General features: G+C 38.6%; 1 protein-coding gene and 1 long non-coding RNA gene across 24 annotated transcripts in view; one reads left to right on the top strand and one right to left on the bottom strand.

Annotated features, from left to right (window-relative positions):
• The window catches only part of NRCAM (neuronal cell adhesion molecule), a 149,611-nt gene extending 146,495 nt beyond the window's left edge, over positions 1 to 3,116 (top strand). For 17 of the 23 annotated variants that reach the window (XM_042018000.1, XM_042018023.1, XM_042018014.1 and 14 more), the window contains one exon: positions 748 to 3,116. In XM_042018000.1, the coding sequence (XP_041873934.1) occupies positions 748 to 985 (238 nt within the window). In that variant the 3' untranslated portion in view covers positions 986 to 3,116. Of the gene's footprint in view, positions 1 to 128; positions 187 to 747 lie in introns of those variants that run through there. The other 6 variants (XM_042017999.1, XM_042018008.1, XM_042018003.1 and 3 more) reach the window with 2 other exon arrangements.
• The window catches only part of LOC121659665, a 32,959-nt gene continuing 22,864 nt past the window's right edge, over positions 2,603 to 12,697 (bottom strand). The window contains exon 2 of the long non-coding RNA XR_006014411.1: positions 2,603 to 8,072. This is a non-coding gene — a long non-coding RNA (uncharacterized LOC121659665). The remainder of the gene's footprint in view (positions 8,073 to 12,697) is intronic.

The following is a 12,697-nucleotide window of genomic DNA, read 5'->3' as shown; positions in this document are numbered from 1 at the left end:
TTCTAGCTACTGTAAGCTAAATTGTTTCTTACCTGTAATACAGTAAATATTGTAACAATTTTAAGAGCAACTTATTATTGATAAAATACTGATCACTATCAGGATATGGACTTTGCTTTTCTTCTTAGGCTATTTTCATTTGTTTCTTCTGCACCCTTTTAATGGAATATGTAGGTCTCTTGAAAGGTAAGGTTGAAAATTGCAAGTCTGGCCTGCATTATGTAACAAATTATTTGAAATGCAGCACTTTTATTTTCTTTATACTAGTAAAGAAAATCAGTATATTTCATTTAACCAAATTCATTCTTCATTCATTTTCAAGGAGTCAAAGAAATTAAGAAGTTTAACAGACTAACTTCACAGCACATCATAAGCTTGTTACTTTGGAAAACAAACAAATTATTTTTTTATAACTTTACAACCCACTTCTTAATGCTTGCAGTTGCATCTAAATGACTTCCAAGCCAAGGGCCCAGGTATTACCACTGAAAAGTGATGCACGATGGGGAAAAAAAAAAAATCACAACTCCTCCTTCCTCTGCTGACGACATTCTCTGTTTAAGCCATTCTTACACCATGTTTTCATGTGAACTGCATCATATTGATTTGTCTCTACAATGTGATGTGGGTTTCCTAAAGGATTATAGGGCTGCACACATGCTTTTCATAAACTCTGCATGCACAGCTGATTTTGTCTTAATAAATAATACATCAGTTAATTCCATGTTTGTTTGTTTGTGTCTCCAGTGATGCAGAGGACCATAAACCTCTAAAAAAAGGAAGCCGGACACCTTCAGACAGAACTGTGAAAAAAGAAGACAGTGATGATAGTTTAGTTGACTATGGAGAAGGTGTAAATGGTCAGTTCAATGAGGATGGCTCCTTTATTGGACAATACAGTGGTAAAAAAGAGAAAGAACCTGCAGAAGGAAATGAAAGCTCTGAGGCTCCTTCTCCTGTAAATGCCATGAATTCATTTGTGTAACCACAGAACTCGATCCCCTTGTATCTTCAGTTTGTTTAAAGCACTTGTACATCCTCCTTCTCATACTATGAACACACAGGTAACGGAGCTCCTCACCACCAGATGTTAATGCTATGAGAATATGCAGGTCAATACCATTACACAGCATAATGACACAGTAAGTGGTATGTTAGTGTGAATCAAAATAGAAAATTCAAATTTTGTTCAAAACTTGGGTATTTTTACTTTTTTTTTAAAGGAACTGACACAAACAATAACATCAACTTGTAATTTTGTTTCCTGTTGAAAACACAGTATAATGCATGGAAAAAAAGACCCTACTCAATTCACAGATAATCTTGTGTACACTATAAAAACATGGTTTGACAATTTGTTATGCAGTCCTCAGCTGAATCCCTGGATATGAATTCCGTTCTCATTGTCAGAGTGTTATAGTAGTATTATATAGAACTTCAATGTCTTTGTGGACATTGTTGTGAAATTGGTGACTTAATGTCTAGCTATCATATGTCTTTTTGCAAGACAGTTAGGAACAGTATGTACAGTATATAATTGCTAAATGATTTAACTATGACACTTGCATTTGCTGATGCTTAATGAGACCCTATTATCTGCTCTTTGCTCCTATTACTTTATAGCCTTTTTAATCTATCAAGTATTACAGCAGTACAGTGTTCTATTTTTACATCAAAACACATTGAATTGATTTTAGGGCATAAAAGATACGCATTGCAATGCATTTTGGAATTTGTACAGTCACTAAAAGAAAAACTTTAAAAATGAGAGAAAATATTCCAGAAAACACAGGGCAAAGTACATTCAGTGCCTTTATACAATATGCATTCCGTGATGCGCTGTACTACTAAATCAGTTGGTGCAGTAAACTGTGATTAGCAGACTATTGTCATTGCCAAATAAAGGAAAAATGTGATGAAAAAGAAGTGTTATGAAACTGTTGTGCTAAAAATGAAAAATTCAAAGTATTTCAAATTACATAATGAAGAGTATGATTTTTATCCTTAAAAAAAAAGCTTTCTACATAGTTACAGCACAACATGTTTTCATGGCCTTAGAATACTTAAAAATGAAAACAAACAAACAAACAAAAACCCCAAAATACAACCAGAGCTAAATTATTTACTAACACAGCAAGGTATAAGCTCTTGTAAAATAAATCATTAAAAACCCAAACCAGTTGAATCCATCAGTGAGAGCGCATTTCCCTCTGTGTCCCAGCCTGATCAGTGTGGCAGCTTTGTAATTATCTCCAGCCTGAAGCAGTGTGGGGGTTATCACTCAGAACCACAGCATTCCATCTGACAAGTGCTAATACGGTTTATTGGTAAAGGATTACCCTTATCGGTTAAAAAATTATTTTCTCGCATACTATATCAATCAAATGTTTACCTCCAAATATAAATTTTTATAGCAACCTATGGTTGAAGGAATGCTCAGTTTCATTTGCCAATAAATTGGTTTTTCATAACTTGCATCAAGTTTAATTTTAAGTAAGCTTTTTATATGTAGATATTTTGTTGAATTTGTAAATACACTTAAAGCGTAGATGCTATATGCTTCTAGGTGTTCCAGACAAATAAACCAAGAAAGCTTATGTTGTACTGTGTAAGAAGTACTACAGCCAATGGTGTGCATGGTATTTTAAAGCATCTACTTTAATTTTTTTTTTTTTTTTTGCTGTGAAAACAAAATAGTGAATTGTTCTGCTCATTTACTACAGATTCCAGCTGAACCATTCAGAGCTTTTGCCAGTGCACTACATTAGCCCATAGAACACCTTGCAGCTTTCATGTATATATTGTAGGTAAAGCACAACTGAAGTAATCCCAAATGTAAGCCAGCTGTAATAAGCTTCTTTTGCACCTTTGAGCTTTCCATTGATCAGGTTTTTTTAATAGAAACCGAAATGAATTATATGAACATTGATTACAAAGCACAAAGAGAACATTTCTTAACAGGATTTGCCAGTGGTTTTGGTAAAAAATAAATACCATTTTACTCTTATTTAATTGTAGATGCTGAATTATCTGTGCATGTGGGGGTAAACACAGGCTCACTTCTGTAATAGTGCAACAGATTTTGTATTAAAAATAAATGTGGTTTTAAAATTTCACTGTTTGTTCTGTTTACACTAGCAGTAAAAATCACATCGGATTCATCCTGTAATTAAGGATTCAAAGGGGAAAAACAGCATGAAACAACTCTGGCAGAAGCTGTTCCCATGATGTTACAGAACTTCCATTACTGCCACCAAATTATTTACAGGAAGTTGCATACCTTCACATGCTACCATTTGAAAAAATATAAATTTGTCTGACCGTTTCCCATTGAAATTTACTATTTGAATTTTATTTCCATGGATGTTTTTATTATTTATTTAGTCATATTACTGCAAAGAAAAAAAACCTGAAACAGTCATGTTCCATACCTGTAAGAGTGAATAAAAGAAAGTGAGAATGTTGATTTGAAATTAAGAGCCCTCAGATAGGATCCCAGATAGGGATTTTTTGTCCTAAAGGAATTGTCTGACATACAAAATTATGGGTATCTGTTTTTAAATTATATATATGAAGTGAGGAATTTTTAGATATAATCTTTTACAGTACACAAAATCCATTGCAATGCTCTTTTCATATCTTGTCTATTCTGTATATGAATGGAAACAGACTGGGCAGGAGGGCAGCTGTTCTGCATAGAAGACTGCAGGAGAACCATGGATTCCAAGAGATGCAGGTGCTTCAGGAGATGCATCCAAAAGTTGGTGTGTGGGCATGATGCTTGAAAGAAGGATCTTATCACTGAATCAGAAGCCATTCTGTCAGCCTTTCCATGTGTAATTGGAAACTCCTGGATATTTCAGCTCCTGTCATCTGCACAGACTCAGTTCTGGCACTTCCATCTTCAAATATCTTCACACTATCTTCAGGTATTGGCTGCCTTGGGTTTTGTACAGGTATATGTTGATTTTTGCAGCAATGTAAATTGTCTGGGAGATATGAAATACAGCTGTTTCTGTTTCAATTAAAGAATATTTCCTGAAAAGAGGGGTCTGAGTTCCCTAGGCTTAGTTGGGAAGAAAGATTTCATACAGTAACAATTTTTGGAGACACACATACGTTGCTTGTGCATGTTTCCCCAAAGTGTACTAATACGTATAGTTGCTGCATTTTCATTTTACTGATATATCTTTGCTTTTGGCTTTATTCTCACTGAAGTGATTGTATAAATCCTGAGGGAATTAAAGAGGATACACCAATGGTAACTTTTCTTGTAATCTATTCTCACATTGTTCCTAGGAAAATACAGTTTCCTCATGGCTCCATGTAGCAGAGGCAAAGTGGCCAAAGTTTTGGGAACCAAATTCTCTTTTCATGCTGTCTGGTCCATTTTAAAACAGAAGCCCTAGGAATTATATATGAAGAAATACTATCTACAATGTGGAAGTGTCTTCTTTTCTGAAAAAGAATTGGGGAGAAAATCAGAAAGAGGATGAGATTCCAATAATTTCTGAAAAGCAATTGTCCTTTGCCATGTTTCTGTCCCGCTCTTTCTCTCTTTTCCTCCTTCATCTTCCTTAGGAAAGAACATTTCAGAGAGCTGGCAGAAGCAGCAACTGGTTTTGTGGGAAGATGGAAATAACTGAATGTGCTGCTTGTAGGAATCTACCCCCAAATGATACCCCTATGGTGAAAATAAACCCAACTGGCCATCATGTTTTAATCTCTGAAGGGATCTCTGGCTGCTCTTTGTACATGAGAAGTGGAAACTTTAGACCAAACTGTCAAGATAAATACATGTCAGCAGGACTATGACAGACAGTAGATGTGATCCATTGTGACTGTTAGCAAGGAGGAAAATGGTGATGCCTATGTTCTCATGAATTTTGGCAGCAAAAATATACACGATGTTCCTTACTGTGCTCACATGTAAATGAGCTGGTAAAGAAATTTTGGTCATGTTCAATACCTGAAGGATGGATTCTTCATTTGGGATTGAAGATGTTTGCCCTAGTGTGAATTTGGCAGCACTGGCTTTGTCCCTCTGGGAAAGCTGCACAGGATAAATTTGAAGCCAGCTGGCAAGTAATGGGTTTGCATATGTTTAAATTGGAGAGAGGCAGGGCAGCAGACAGCTCCTGTCACCAGGACCCAGTCAGCCTTTTGACCTGTTTTGCCTTGCCCTAAGGTGCTCAACTAAAATAAAGAAGTTTAGAAGATAGTGTGGTTTCCCTGTCAGCTGAAAAAACCCCCACGGCATCATGTCAAAAATCTGAGCCACTGCTTAGATTTAATTCTGCCTGGCTTTCTATCGCATTTTGGATGTAAGTGATGAGGAGGTCCTGATCCCCAGCCTACCATGCTATACAAATATGGGTTTCAGAACTGAGCTTTCAAAGAGGGAAAGTTTAGACAGTCCAAGTCTGGTGCCAAACTTTTTAAAATTACTATTTTTAATTACCAATTAAAAGTAGTGCTCCATTAAGGAATGAACTACATTTACCTTTGACAATAAACTGTACTTGATATGTGTCTTCCAGGGGGTGCTGCCCTATTTCCCATGTCCAAAGACCTTGGAAGAGGGATGCTTTGGCTTTGAAACCCAACATGTTACCTGAGAGAGGATAGCAGCCCACTCCTCTGCCTTGTGTTTGCAAAGATCTAAAGGGCTTCAAGACTTCACAGGATTAAGGGGACAAATTAAGTTTTCTAAATGCCAGTGTTCAGGATATATTCCAAGTAGATGTTCTGCAGTATATGCACTGTAGTGAAAGAGAGTTATGGTCATGCTGGCACGAAAAGTTTGCCTGTCAGGTGTGGTAAGAAGGGGTAGTGGAAATGAAACTGTTGGGACAGAGAAAATGAAAGAACAAAGGTATCATATTTGAGGTTTCTTGGAAAGACTTGAGAAACAGCCAGTAGGGTAGCTGGCCTGAAGGGCGAAAAGAGAAAAACAGCCAAATGGCAGAGGCAGCAGGAGCCCTTGCTAGTGTGGAGCAGCACGGTCTGCTGGGTGCAAACCAGACTATCTGTTGGTAACAAACAGCATAAAATAGATTAATAGGACATCATTCTCCTTCCAGATATTTTTTAAAAATTATTATTTGTCTGGTTATTGTTCCAAGAGACTTAGAAAGACTTACCAATCTTAAAAGTCTGTCAAACAACTGAAAATTGCCAGGAAGTTTGTAGGTTTCGCATAGGAAGAGTACTAACCAGCTGGACAATCAAACACTCAAAGCAGTTGCATTAATTTCCTTACTTTTTGAAGCAAGCCAAAACTATCTCCTGGAAAGCACCTGCTTTATGCAGGTATAGGACGAGGCAAGCTGGAGACCCTTTTCCCTTTGCTTAGGAATTTGACTAGTGATGTTCCAGCAATATGAGGAAAGTGGGCATTTTCCTAGCTGTTGAGATAAGGAAGATACAAGGGAGCCATACAAACAGTTCAGTAGATGAAGAACCTACACAATGAGGACTCCAAACATGGAATTCCAGAATTAATGTTTTTGAAGAGATTATTCAAGAATAAAACAAAAGAGAGGAAAAAATAAAAAGGCAGCTAATTGCAACAGTTTCTGGACAAGTCAGAGAACAGATGAATATAAAAGAATGCTGACATGGACAGGAATAGTTTGATTTCCAGTAAGGAGAGGGAAAATGGTCTTTGCTAGGCTATGTGATGGCCTGTAGGCACAAATACCACATGAGGAAGCACAAGAAAACTGGCTACCCTGCCTATAAGTGAATACTATAGCTTTAATTTTCTAGCAGTACATAACCACAATTTTTTGGTATAATTATATAACTTGAACAATTAGCCAACAAGAACATCTATTTAGCTGAGATTGTTTTTCCTTCTTGTCCTTTTTACTACAGGTGCTCAGTTCCAAAGTTTTGCTTTAATAAGAAAACAGCCTGTGCTGTTCTACTACAATTAGGCAATGACCATAAACCTTATCAAAAGGGAAAGTCATACATATTTTTCTAAAACAAACTGATTTATCTTTTTTAAGATGAGAGGCAGATGAGATTTCAATCACTAGCATTTAAATAACAATTGGCCACTAGAGGGAAGTCTCAGTTGTTGGTTAGCAGAAGCCTGGAGCATCTTAAGTTCACATTCCATGTTAATGGATATAAATGTGTGTGTGTGTATATATATAAAAATGTGCGTGTATATCTCTATATATAAAGGCAATATAAAATAGTGGTTAAAAAGAATAAGACACAGGTTCACAATAATTCACTTGTTTTGCCTAACACATTAATTCTGTTTGTCTATGCCATAGTGACCTTATTCTTAACCTTATTCTTGACCTTAATTCAACCACTTGTTATCATGATTGTAAATGGCAGGGACATTTGGGACAGAATTGCTGTTTTGAAAAGTAAACTGGCAAGAACTGTGGGGCAGGGGTGCTTGGTCTGAAACTCACCAAATAGCCCTGTCCCTAAGGCTTTTTGGAGGCAGGATCAGAAGCCAGATGAATGTCTTGCTAGGCTGTCATTTCCCAGCTATGCATCTGTAGGTATGTGTGCCTGGCAGCTGTACAGTAGTAAAGATTTAAAAAATGGTGTTGACCTGGTTGTGTGTAGCCAGCTAGCTCTGATTTAGTACTTCATGTGAAGCCGACACTGCCACAATGGGTTCAGAAAAGAGAGATGTGCTGTCTGGTGCTGCCAAACCTGTGCAACTAGAGGGGACAGGTTCCCATGAGAAGTCCAGGAGTCCAGGCTGGCTGGGCAATTTGTAGGGCAGTGGTTCATCTCATTGAAGTACTACACTTGATCTGTTTTTGAATTTGTCGGGATTGCCCTTAATCTCTGTGTCAAAGAAGAAAGGCTTAAGGTCTTGACGCATGAAGATGGGAACATCTCATCAGGCAGCAGATTGCTCTGCGGCGGGAGCAGGGCTCAGCGTGGCGCCTGCTCCGTGCCCCCGGCTCTGACAGTCTTTAGGCCGCTCCGGTGGAAGCGTGTCCAGAACGGTGACCACCATTAAGTGTTTTGATTGGGATGGGTAACACACGGCACGTTTTCAGTGTCACAGCCCCAGGAGTCGTGCTGCTCTGAAATGAGATAAAGAAATGTAGAATTGATTCACATTGTCAGACAGCATCATCTTCAGAGGGACTCTGCCTGCGGGAACCAGCTCAGCACGTCAGGGCCCATTCATGTGAGGAGGACAGAGGCTTTGGGATTGGCATCAGACCATCCTTGTGGTGGCAGTGGGGGGTGGAAGGGGGAGGAATCTGCAGGGTGTGCATGGCTTTGTAGCAGGAGACTTGTTGCATGGATCGAGGTGGTAGAATAAAATAAGAAAGCCTGAGGTGTTAAGAAAATAACAGAAGCTTTCAAAACACTACTATAAAAAAATCACTGTATAATAGCATCATACCAAACGAATAGGTACATGCTGTTTTAGAAGTGGGAATGCAGCCACAGGTTAATGATTAACAATGAAGAAAATTTAGCAAGTTTTTTCTTTTTGCTGGTGGTGAGAGCAGAGGTGCTGAAAACTGGAACCCAGGACAGATGTTTCAGATGGAGCAGGCAGTCTCCACCCTGTCAAAGCTGCATGCATTTATACCAGCTGAGACTACTGCTTGTGGCATTTTAGGCAGGTCTTCAGGCAGAGCTTTGAATATAATGAATATTTTTTAGTGAATAACTGTCTAATAGAATGTCAGGGTCTCTCCACTAATGACAGCAGCCTCAGCCTCCAGCAGGGACATCACAGCCACAGCCAGTTTATGTGTTGGAGATAGTCATATATCAGAACTGTGGTCTTTCTTTTCTAAATCATGTATTTCAGCCTGCAACTGAAAAACATTCTACTAAAAATATTGAAAAAGCTAAACACTTTAATTATGTAGCTAATTTTGGTGAGATTATTGCTTATCAGTTGTTCACTAAGAATTTGTCATAATAAAAATAATGTAACAGGCCCATTGCAGAAGCATAGTCCATGTTTTTATTACACTTGCTCTCAGGGTGTACATTTTAATTCTATGCATAAAAGCTTGGAGAGAATCACTGCAATATACTTGTTACTTGTAGATAAAAGTTTCTATTTTAATGGCTGGAATTTGATGTTCCATGTAAAAGATAAGAGAAGAAACAGGATAAATTTCACTATCACTCAAAAGCTTTCCTGCAGGTTTAGTTCTGGTTTTGGTTGTGTGTCAGACATTTGTTTTTTTAATACATCTAGTAGGATAGGTTTCAAGAGTGATTTATATCTATTCATCACTGGATGATGAGGTTTTCGGTAAGACATTCAGAGAAAGATTTTTGTATAACATAAGACTTCCTCCAAAATTGGATGTGACAATCAGTGCAACCTAGTCCTGCATTTAGCAACTGTCTTTCCCTGTAACTTAGATTTTAATGTCAAAGAAGCTTTCTGTGTCAGACTTGAATTGGTATAAAAAACCACAGATACTGAATTTTAAATGTTCAGCTACTTCAAGTAACAAAATAAAGGCTAACATATGAAACACATGTATTGCTCTAGTTCAAGACAAATGAGAAACCAGTAGCTTTGAAACATGTTAGTTTGCATCATTCTGCATGAGAGCAAACAACTGAAGCTAAGCCCTCATGCAAACATGCATGTGGAGTGTTGTTGACTCTGCACTGGCCTCAGTGGATTTGTCTCCACTGTTAATTAGAAGCATCCCTGCTCCAGGCTCAGTTCTGGGGCCCCAACCAGCCCCACAGCACTGCTGTCAGCTCATTACCAGGCTGCCTTGAAGGGCTCTGCAAGGGCTCTGTAGGGTCTCAGAGGTACCTGCTCCCAGTCGGCAATGGGGACAGGACTGTGTGAGCTGTGGTTCCCTTCAGTGCTGTCTCAGCATGTTCCGTATGCCAGTTAGGACGTACTACAGTCATGCTGCAAGAAGAATGCGATCCTGTACCACTACCACAGCTTTAGACTTGAGGAGGGGGAAGGAGGGTCAGGCTGAGCCTCAGTGGGGGCAGCTCATCCCCTTCAGAGTGGGGTCTACACAGGGTTGTCAAAAGCAGGTCTGTGCTCCTTGGTCTTGTGGCCACCAACTCATCCTACACCTTCTTTAATTTGAGGACATGCACATAGATGCACTTCCCTGGTCCTGTGACAACTGTGCCACCCTGAAAAGGGAGGTGGGGGAGAGAGGGAAGGGACCCTTCAATAATAATTACTTTAAACAAAACACTCCAAAATTACCCAATCATATTTTCTGAGAAAATAAATAGTTGGTTTAGAAGCCCCATCTCTGCATGTGTACTTTTGCAAGCAGAGGAGTGACCATGCCTACCAAAAAGCAAGATCCCAGAGTTCCACTCTTCTGTGAGGTTCAAGACTCTCCCCAGCTAATGACAGTATAAAGGGAGGTCCTAACTGATCTTGTGTGGCTGGCATATTTTATTGCAGTGCTCAGCTTTTGCTCTGTGATCACAGATGAGTTTTACGATGGGTTAGTTTTCCAAGGCTGCTTTCTTTTCTCTCTCACGTGGCATGATCTATTTCTTAAGATAATATGCAGTTAAATTCCATTGTTTGCTTGAGACACATGAAATCATCACTACTGAAGATATCTATTTAAAGCATGTTTTTCAAAACATTTTAGTTTTTAAGGACATGAACTAACAGCAAAAATGAACAAGACAAAGTGCACAGGTCAGAGAACACGCACATATCAAATACCTAGGGTGGCCAGTATATATGATGTAGGTGTATCTGATTTAAGGTACATTTCATGGATACATTGATTTGAGCATTAATACCCCAACAGAATTCAGGGGTAAATGCCAAAGAAGAGAGAATAGGAGGGGTGAGGATGGTGAGGAAATAGGTAAGAAACAGATCAGAGAAAAAAGGCAGAGAGAAGAAAAGTGTAACTGACCCAGACAAGACTTTTCTGCCACAGATGTATTTACTTCTGCAGCTTTGAAAGAAATTAATCTATAAGATCTTCACATTTGTTTTCTATGAATAGGAAAGAATAAATCCACCTAGAAAAACTTTATTGCCACTAAGACATGATGAAGGAAGCATTAACCTTGAAAAAAAAAGCAGGAGATGAATGGCTGACTGCCCAAGCTGAAAAGGAAACTGCCTGCCCACTGCCACATGGACACTTGTGTGATGCCTTAAAATGTTTTTTAAGGTTTTAATGTTGGAGAGAAAAGAATTTTAGAGCCAAGTAATTGCCACTCTTCTACCAAACAGTAGTTAATAAGACATCCATGGAGAATTGAGTTGATTTAAATACTGTATTCTAAAGGGTATACAGCAATCATGTTCTCACTAAATGGATAATCAAATAAGTCACACTCTCCATTTAGAAATGCAGTTCGTTGTTAATGGACCTAATATCTGGGTGCACAGTTTTGTCTCAGAATCCAGTCCCTTTTGAAGAGTCACACTGCTCTAAAACCTCTGAGCTGAGAAAACTGCTTATGTTTTGGATAGTCAAACCACAAGTGGTAGACTACAGACATGTATGTTATCAGCTTCAAAATAAGTAACTTCCTGTCGGTAATAACCTTAAAGATAAATTGAAATTTATATGGCAGTGAAGTTAAGGGAAAGAAAATCAGATTTTCACTCTTCATACTATATACTTTGCTAATAATTTTTCCAGTAGGTTCACCTTGCTGTTGTGCCCTGAACACTGTGTGCCCTAGATTTGCTCTTCAGTCCATATCAAACTGCTCCCACTGAGTAGGACAGAACAGGTTGGAAACAGACAGGTCCAAACCCTTTATGAAAATGAGAAACCTGGACTGTCAGAATTCAGGCAACTTGCTATCTCAACATAATTAAATAAGTCTCTTTTTACTACTCTTATGTCTGGGATTTTCTTCCACAAGATCAGATCCATCACCAGAAGGAATCAGTTATGGTTGTTATTGTTTATATTACAACAGCACAGTGAGGCTTTTAGAGATCCCAATGCATTAAGTGATACTAAAAACGTGATTGGGCCCATTTTATCCAATATAAGTTGCTTAAAAAAACAACTTAGCTTTTGACTTTAAATTCATCTTTATCGTCTCAGAAGACACACTGATAAGATACTCCCCTATTTTGCAAATTCTCTTAAATAGCAGCAACCCATTAGTCTCGGGCCCATGTCTTAAATCCTTCTGCTAAGAGGAAAAATGCACATTATGGACCGGGAGAGGAAATGGAGACACAGCAGGACCCGTGGGACTTACCAATATCCACTTATTTCTCTAAGATGTTTATTTGGATCAGTCCTTCATAGCAGAAGAAACCAGCTTAACTTTTTTCTTCCCCAAGAACTGAAAGGGTGTTGCTCAAGGGACAGACTTTCATAAAAAAAATACCTCCAGCTAAAAGCAGAAGTTAAGGTACACAAATTTCTTCAGTAATAGTGTTTAGAGATCCCTGAGCAGGCTGACATACCATGTAGTTGTCACTGCAGGAACTGTGTGATGGCTGGTAGAGAAGGGGAATGACGGGGGTGGGAAGGAGCTTTGGGTGCTCAAGGGAAAGGCTCCTGTTTTCTTCTTCTGCTACCATCCTCAGACCTCCTTCCCCAGACCCAGGAGAGCCCTGTTGTAGGCATTGTATTCAATGTGAAAGCTGAGAGCTTTTTGAATAGAAGTTCATTGCTGCAATTTTACTGCCTCATCTCAGGAGAATTTAACTTGTTAGTTTAGAAATGGGAGTGTCCCTTCA

This window comes from Corvus kubaryi, unplaced genomic scaffold (genome assembly GCF_017639235.1).
Source record: "Corvus kubaryi isolate FWS band 111438036 unplaced genomic scaffold, C.kubaryi_AGA036_p1.0 137, whole genome shotgun sequence".
NCBI lineage: Eukaryota > Metazoa > Chordata > Aves > Passeriformes > Corvidae > Corvus > Corvus kubaryi.
The sequence above is the reverse complement of the archived record's forward strand: the minus strand, read 5'-3'. Positions and strand labels throughout refer to the sequence as shown.